We start from the raw sequence: 8,837 nt of genomic DNA, 5'->3' as shown, positions 1-8,837 counted from the left end.
TAGAATTATTGTAGTCAATAGGCAAACAAAAGGGAAACAGCACTCTTATGAATCACAACCCACCTGAAAAATAACAATTTTCTTGCCAGGCTGAAATAAATACTAGAACTCATTCTAGTAAACAGTAATGCAGTGGTAGTGGGACCAAAGATGCCTTCTTACCTTCATCCTCTTCATCGTCTTTCAGCAGAGCTTCACGAGAGTACATAGTCCTCCGGAGATTTGTTCTTTCCAGAACAGTTTTTCTTTCAATTATAGTCTCCTAAAAATGGGACAGATCGTGTGTTTTTAAACTTGGGAATGAATCAAAAAACTGCTACCTGTGACAAAACTTGTTTCCAATCACGATATCAGTGGAAAAAAAAAAAAAGGTGAGAATCTTAACAGCAGGTAGTCATAAGTGATTGATTTACTATCTGTATGAATCACCACTTAAATCACATAACTTGCATCACTTTCAGGATATTCATCCCAACTCTCTCAGAATCTTGGGAGTCTTAACAGATATCCCTGAATCAATAAGAATGACAAGATTAATCTCTCAGTCTTCCTGTCTCATATTATTAAATGGAAAATGTGTTAATGATTTAGAGCTTGCTATCTAGTTATGTACACCTGAAAAACTTTTACCTAGTGCAATAAGTAAACCCAGGCACGTTTATAGACAGTTTTCAGTATTGCACTTTGCCAATTCTTTGCCACTAAAATGGCCCTATTTAGTATTCCTTAGGCAAGGATATTATTTTAAGGCTTCACTTATGAGAACTGGTCAGAAGCAAAAGTATTGAGGAGGTGTGAGATGTCCAGATGCAGGAATTTTCTTTTAGTAAATAGAGAGATGATGATGATGATAATGGTAATAATAATAATGTGTTCATACTAAGTTAGAAATCACACACAGCATGTCAAGCCTTCCTAATGTTTTCAGCCTAAAAATATTTTGTCACAGTTTCTGCAAATATTCATTCCCTGCCCATCAAAAACCTTCTCCAGCTCTTGGTCTTGTCGATTCATTAGTGTTTTCCAGTGTTCAAAGAGCTCAGTCTCTGATTTCTGAATGTCCTTGAGCGTTCCTTCTCGTTGGATGTAACCATCCTTCATTGCAATTATCTAAAAAGTTAGAAACACAAATGGTGAGGCAAAGTCATATACCTTTACTTATTTTAAACATACGTGGTGCCTGGACAGAATTTACTCCTTATTCTAAATAAAAAAATTATTTCTAAGAACAAATTTGTCTCAAAAAAAAAGTCCAGTTATCTCTTGACTCTATCCCTTTTCCTCAAGATAGCTGCAAAACCAAAAACTTCCTGCTGCTCACACTTTCAGAAAGGAAGGTTGCTTCTAAGTAACTAAGAAGAATGGGATCCCTTTTGGCAGACAGGAGAGTGCATTACTCTTTCTAAATACAAATCACTAGCAAGATAAGATTTTAGACTTCTCTTACCTTCCTAAAAGGAAAAGGCTTTTAGCCACACACTGTGCATAGCATGTTTTGCTCTCATTCAGGCAATTAGATGTGAGCATGCTGACTCCACCATCTGTTTGATACTGTCGACCTGATAAGGAAAAGCTAGGGAATTTGTATCCCTAAAGCTTTTAAAAGCATAAACAGGGGACACAGATTGGGAAAAAAAAAAAGCATATATGCAGGACAAGCCTGAAGGGCGTGGTTTGCACGCTAATACCAATGTAACTACACTATACACATAACATACTTACCTTAACATTAGATCTGACAAGGAGAATTGGAAAATGAGGCATGTGGATTGTAAACCCATGCAACAACATCAGAGAGTTATGTGCTTTTATTTTTCTCATTCCCTGAGAACTCAGAAACTTCCGTGGAAGAAACAAGAAATATATTCCATTTTTTGTTAAGGATTTTCACCAGGGAAAAGGAAAACAAACAAATAGGCATCTTTTTTCATTCAGAGAAACCCTAATTGGACTGCGCCCTAAATTCTTCTGAGGGTTTTCCTGGGAAGATGTAGGAAGGTTATCCCATATGTACTTCAAATGATGTTCTTCTTTCAATTCCTTAACAAGTAAAAATACATATTACTGCTCTGCTGCACTGCATCCTGTAAAACCCACTTAGGTTTAATGAGAGCTTTGCTTAGGAAAAAAACTGTGAACTATTTCTAATAAATAATTATTAAACTTAATTAATACAGCTCCTTCCTGTCCTGCAGACTGTTTGAACCAGAACAGCAGGTCATAAAACATTATTGAAATCCAATTAGAAGATAATAAGAATAATATAATTCCCATAAAGTATCTCATAAAGCACAACAACCTAGAAATGGATCTGACATTTTTTTCCTTCCTCTTTCACTTCCTTTGCAAAGTGAAGTGGAAAGTTAGAAAGTTCCTTTCCTTTGGAAAGGAAGTGAAAGAGATTATAATGGTATGAGGCCCAGCCGCGCACACTGGGCAAAAAAAAAAAAGCCAATATGCATAAAAAGGGAAGCTAGGATAGCACTCGGGGGGGGGGGGAGGTGGGGGGAGAGGGCAAGGAAGCAGAAAATTCCTGTATCCTCACAGACACTAACAACAAAACCAGAACTGTGTGGGAACAGTAGCAATCCTTCAGGGTACCAGTGCACAGCTGAGGGACAAGGACACAGCAGATGCTGTAAAGGATAAATGCTTCCCACCAAAACCACAACTAGAACAAGATGAATGTCTATCTGCAACTTCACAGGAAGCCAATATGAAGAACAGAAAGCAGCTGAAATATGATTATTGCTTAGGCCAGAGAATAACAGCGCTGCTATAGTCTATGCAAGCTGCAGATGACAGAGAAGCCCTGCTAGGAGCCCTAACTGCAGTAATCAATCCCAGCAGGCAAGAAGGCATGTGATGTTGTAGCTAGATAATTGCAGAAACAAGCACGAGGCCAGTGTGAACCAAAGAACTAAAAAAATTTCAAATAAAGCAAACCTCCTTATCTCATCTGATTTGCTTCATCTTTGATATTTGCAATTGCAAACTGTTTTGCAACTGCAAACTTTCATTTTATCTGCAAGCCACAAGATTTAACAGAACCTCAACAAAACAATTGAATGATACACATTTCTTAAAATTTTGCTAACGTACAAAAGGCAAAAATGTTCTCGATACATTATCTACTACTACTAAATGCAAAGAAATATTGTTTTATTTTTTATATTTCCATGCACTTCAGTATCCGTAAAAACACCTCTTCTGTGACAGCACAGACAAGATCCTAGTTACGTCACAGACGAAGGCAAGTATGTTACTCTAACATTTCAGTGTATTGAGACCAAAAAATGATCATGATCTTGAAAAGTAACGATTTTGGATACTCAGCATATTTTAAATGCAGTCTGCTTTCAAGAGAGTATTAAGTATCCGTTCTACAGAAAACAGATGTATTTAGCTGCCCTAAGATGGGAAACCCAAAATTATGGCACCCCAAACTCACTTGTTAACTTCTGAAAGATCTGAATAATGTCTCTTCTCACTAAACTACCCCTTGATAAAGAGATGAAGTGAGAATCTTGTTTGTAGCAAAAGACTTTTTCCTGCCACTTTCCTGCCTCCTCCTCAGAAGCAGGAACAGCTTTCTTACCCAGTCAGCATGGGGCAGGTACTGCAGCTTGTGGGTTACCAGCACGATGGTTCGCTTGTCTTCCCGTAGCATTTTCAGGATCCCTTCTTGCATGAGGTGGTCACTCAGGTGAATATCCAGTGCAGAAAACGGATCATCCTATCATGAGGAAAAGAGGTCAGCTATAGATAATCAAAAGAAGATGACCATCAGAAGATCAAAAGTGTGCTGTGGAACAGCTTTCTTAAATTAGATAACAATAAAGCCTGAACTGTCACTTTGCAATGAGCAATCAGACATATGGTAATATTAGCTGTGTAAATACTGTGATTTCCGGAGGCTTTCTCGGAACTGCTCCTCTCTTAAAGGATGCGTTTCATAGCCTAACATAAGTGCAGTTCGTGGTTTCTATTTAGACTCTAGACAATGCTGCAATGTGTATCTAGGGCACGGATAACAGAAACCGCTCCAGCGACAGTGACAAAGAGCATCTTTTTATTTCCCTTGTGATTTTTTTTTCTATCATAAACAAAACTCTATGTTATGAATGAAGAATCATCAAAGGAGAAATACTGATCAGCTTGGTGATCCTGATCAGATGTTTGTTTTATAACCTAGATTCACTTTATCCTATTGAGTCAATGAATTATATGCAATTAATTCAGGAATAAGCTACTACGTACCATCTCTTTGAGGGTTTGTTTACTTAATCCTGTTTATACTGAATTTTAAATACCTTATTTCTGCTTGCACTGCTGATACTGGCAGTAGGATTTACTTGTTATTCACATTTGATATTATTACATTATGCTAAAAATAGGATTTTTTAAAATCAAAAGTTTGTATTCTTTCATCCAGGTATTTGCTGGAAATGTAGGGTTGAATTTGCATTAATTCTGCTTTCTCTGAGTAACAGCACTGCCAGTTTTCTCGGCACTTAGTAGGCAGATGAATAAACAAAAAGCTGAGTGCTTTAGAAAATGCCCTTGAACTTTTACTTCCTTGAATTTTGCAACAATTTATATTGCTACTGCATTAGATAAATTAGTATTATTGCTTTCATGGATCTACACAAACATCTAATCACAAAAATAATGGAAATCAACAGTAAGGTAAATATGATCGCTGAAATCAGACCACCATAAAATAGAGTAATTAAAAACTGTCAAATTTTTTGCAACATAGTAACTTAAGACTGTGATTAAATTCAGACTGGAATTTAGCCTAAAAAAATTGTGTGCAATTTAGTCTCACACTAGCAATGCAGCCAAAACCCTGAGCAAGGATGTAACTTGTCAGCTTTACCGTTCCATTCACACGTTCCTCTGATCTGGCTCAGCCCTAATCACCCTTCTGAGCCCCTCGTTTGTGCACAGCCACCTCATATGCGATGCTGCACTTCTACGGACTGTAAATGCCAGTTCAGAGAACATGCTGTTTCACTGTCGAGTCAGGCTCGCCTGCTCATTAAAAAGGCACTCACCATATATGATTATAATTACGCATTGATGATCAGACACCTGAAAAAGTCAGTTCATGCTACAGGACTGCTCTGACATGCAATAAATAAAACACACTGAATGAATGAATGTAATGAAGAATGAAAGATGACATGAATTATCACTATTATGACTTTTTTCATATCTGCAAAGATCACAGAAAGTTTAGGTAATAGGAAAGGTTACTGAATATGAGATGCACACTCCTGCGAGACAAGTTTTATAAGCACTGTTTACATAATCTGTCTTAAAAGCGCTGGATGTTTTCAAGTATTAACATATAAGATTCTGGATTATTTTTGAAAGATTAATAACTGGAAAAAATAAACTTATTTGTAGATGCTGTTACGTTATCAAACTGTACGAGAACTTGCTACTACTAGCAGATTATTGAGAGTCCTGTGCAAAGGCAATGGTGTGAAGCAACAAAGAAAAAAAACAAGTTATGGTCCAACACTGGCTCTGCTGCCTTGCAACACCTGGCCCAACTACCCTCTACTTCCTACTCTCTGTTCAGTTTCTGGCAATGCCCTGCACACGAAGCAAGCACATATTTATTACGAAGCCTGGTTATGTGGAAAGACTGACTACAGCAATCTCCTAAATTTCAAGGATGCCTTCTAACGTGCACAGCTTTTCTAATCGCATGCGACTGCCATGCCTGGCTGCTCTAACAGTTGGATTCAGAGCTCCTTGAAAACTGAGCTCAAGAAGGAAGAAGGTCTTAGTTGGAGGAGCCAGCAAGCCTACTCGCGAGTATGTAGGATGCATTTGTTTTCCCACCTACTAACTTTTAAGAGCCTGATCTCACTCCTTTTCCCATAGCACATCTGTTGAATCTGGGGCAGGATACACAAAGAACAGTTCAGGGTGGGAAGACAGCTTAGTTTGTTGCAGAAAAGAAACACCCTTGACACAGGACAACATTAATTTTATGCCTGAGATATCTTAGGCATTTCTATGAATATTGCTGAGACTACGAAATGTCTAACAACCAAAAATAAGTACAAGGGTCAAAAAGAAATTTCACTAGACAGAAAGGATAAGCACCAGCATTTCAGTTTGTATCCTAATATCTATCTGCAGCATTTACAAAGTGCTTCTTACCAGCAGGCTAGCTAACAATTGATATAAAATAAGTATTGCACATTTGGTTTAGCTCAAAGAAGCCTGATATTCTGTGTGTGTGCGCGTTACTCATGAAGTATTCTACACGCTCACAGCCCGTGCTTCTCTTGGCAGCATAAACATAACGGCACCTACTCACCAGGAACACGACATTTGTCTGCTGGTAAAGTGCTCTAGCCACACTGATACGTTGGCGCTGCCCTCCAGACAGATTAATACCCTGGAGGCAAACAGGAAAAAAAATCAGATGACAATAAAACATAAACTGAATATTAATATTTTGCTTGGATTACCCAGAAAAGACTTTCTGGACATAGAAACCCAGAGGAACTTTTTGAAAGCACAGGTCTGAAATTCAACTAGGACTACTGTAGACTAATTGTTAGAAAAGCCAGAGCACTCTGTCAGGAATTGTACATGCCAGAGGGATGGGAAACGTTTAGTGGTTTGTGGTGGCATAATGGTGTAGGTGGTGTAACGGTGTAGAAGATGGCCTAGATACTATGCAGGCATACCGAAATTAGTAAAAGTTAGCCATAAAAGTCTGGCTCTGTCATGTTTTTTTTTCACACCCAGAATTTTTCAGCAGTGCTGTCATATTAGCTCCATCATATACCACACTTGTACTACAATTACTGTAATCAGTAATTGTTAGATATCCTATAAGACCACACCGAGAGGAACATTATCTGGTTATTACTGCACTTCTGTTTTCTGTCTTTAGTCCTGCTACAAACTTGCTCTGAGTTACTTATCCTTCCTGTAGTCAGACTGCATTTTCACAAACACTTCAAGCTCTCATAAGCCAATACTGCTGCTAAAAGAAGCTATCTCACCTTCTCCCTGCCACTTTTTCCTTCCACTCTGCTTCCCTCCTTCTGTCACAAAAGCATTGTACACCATGACTGGGTTGGGAATTAACCCATCTAATGTTAGCCTGGGAGCTGGTGTGGAAGGGAAGCAAATAGATTAGGTTTGGAAATATATCCTTGGGTTATTTTGTTTGTTTGTTTGTTTGTTTGTTTGTTTTTCAGCAGTGCCACTTTAAGCCACGGTAAGCTGCTAATGAAACTGTGACTTCCGTTTCTTTTATTTCTATTCCCTAATTTTCCAGGATGTGATAAAGCTTAATTTGCTGTTTATTGAACGTCTGCCACTTTTGAAGCGAAGGTGCTCTAAAATCTAAAATTACTTATTTTTATGTTACTCCTAGAAAAATCAAAATACGCACTGTGAAGCCAGGACACCTGAGGTTTTGGAGCGGCCACAGAAGTTAGTCAGACATTCTGATGGCAGCACATTTAAACCATCGCATCTCACATGAACGGCAGTGTTTCCATGTTTACCAAGCAATGAGCTTTCAGACTAATGACCCAAAAGTACACTGAACTCAAAGATTACTTTTGTTGCCAAATAGCCAGTAAGATTTTAAGAACACAACAAAATAATAAAAAACCTCTATACATTTAAAACAAAAATAGAAGCCTGTAACTGTTTACTGACCCTCTCTCCAATCTGAGTTTGGTCTCCATGAGGGAGAATGTCAATATCAGGCTGGAGGGAACAAGCATCAATTACTGCTTTGTACCTGCGGAAACAAAAAAGGTAATACAAAATCCACACAGATACTGCTAAGGAAGCACATTTCCTACCTGCAGAGGAAAAAAGATTAACCAGCTGGAAAAATCACACAGTGGAAAAACGTTATTTGTTAGCCACTAATTGTTCTAATGGGATCTCTTTCAATCGCAGACAAGTAAATACCATTTCAGCTAAGACAGCATCTTAGGTCAGCTTCCCAATTAAAAATATTTAATAGTTAAAAATAGACAAAATAAGCACAAGTTCTTCTAAGGCGTATATTCGTTATTTAGCATTTAACTTTTTCTAGGCATTTAACTTATTCTATGTGAATACATAGGCACCGACTTGTTTTAGGGAGGGGGGAGATGGAATACCAGCAATGAGTTTTAAATCTTTTAAAATATTTTGTGAGCTTTCATACAGAAAAAAAGACAGTCATTAGTCCTTCACAACATACCAAATACTGGACTGGAATCTTAATAAACATCCTCACTCCCAAACTGCTAAGGTCATTCTAATAAGACAGTTTAATTAGGCAATTAGGTGTAAGAAGATAAGGCTGCAGGCTGCACAGACACGGTCCTTGGAAATGAGAACTTCTACACCTAACGTCAAGTGAGACCGAACTCTGTCCTTGGTGTCCTTCAGGGAAAACATGAGCAAAGAGAGGGCCATGCAGAACTCTAAGTCTTCTCTCATGTTCAGGTCGGTGTTTTATGTTTGTTACTGGAGTGATATATCCCCATTAAGATGGGGACCCGCGTGTGAACTGAGGCCCATGCAACAGCCAGCATTTAGTTAAAAGGGGAATAAAGCATGTAACAGTTCTGAAAGCTGTTACCTCTGTTTATTAAAAGGGCTTTCAAATGTGATATTCTCTTCCACTGTGGCATTGAGCAACCAAGGCTTCTGTGATGCATATGCTACTGATCCTCTTTTCCTAGAAAAACAGGAGTTCCCAGCATGTTAGTGCAATAGGAGTTACTGGAAATAGTTTTCTGTTAAAGGAAGAAACTGGTAATAATTCTTCAGAAACGTGGCCTTTCAAT

The 8,837-nt window shown here is 38.2% G+C and overlaps 1 protein-coding gene across 7 annotated transcripts in view; it reads right to left on the bottom strand.

The window, feature by feature from the left end:
- Window positions 1-8,837, bottom strand: part of ABCC8 (ATP binding cassette subfamily C member 8) — an 84,170-nt gene that overhangs the window by 24,584 nt on the left and 50,749 nt on the right. For 6 of the 7 annotated variants that reach the window (XR_011141346.1, XM_068944919.1, XM_068944917.1 and 3 more), the window contains 6 exons: window positions 8,630-8,728; window positions 7,708-7,792; window positions 6,344-6,424; window positions 3,599-3,736; window positions 985-1,110; window positions 163-262 (listed from right to left, as the gene is read on the bottom strand). Coding sequence is in view for 6 of the 7 variants with exons in the window: in XM_068944919.1 (XP_068801020.1) it covers window positions 163-262; window positions 985-1,110; window positions 3,599-3,736; window positions 6,344-6,424; window positions 7,708-7,792; window positions 8,630-8,728 (629 nt within the window). In the remaining variant the exon portion in view is untranslated. The remainder of the gene's footprint in view (window positions 1-162; window positions 263-984; window positions 1,111-3,598; window positions 3,737-6,343; window positions 6,425-7,707; window positions 7,793-8,629; window positions 8,729-8,837) is intronic. The other variant, XM_068944916.1, reaches the window with a different exon arrangement.

This window comes from Struthio camelus, chromosome 5 (genome assembly GCF_040807025.1).
Source record: "Struthio camelus isolate bStrCam1 chromosome 5, bStrCam1.hap1, whole genome shotgun sequence".
NCBI classification, from domain to species: domain Eukaryota; kingdom Metazoa; phylum Chordata; class Aves; order Struthioniformes; family Struthionidae; genus Struthio; species Struthio camelus.
This window is presented reverse-complemented; position numbering and strand designations above follow the sequence as displayed.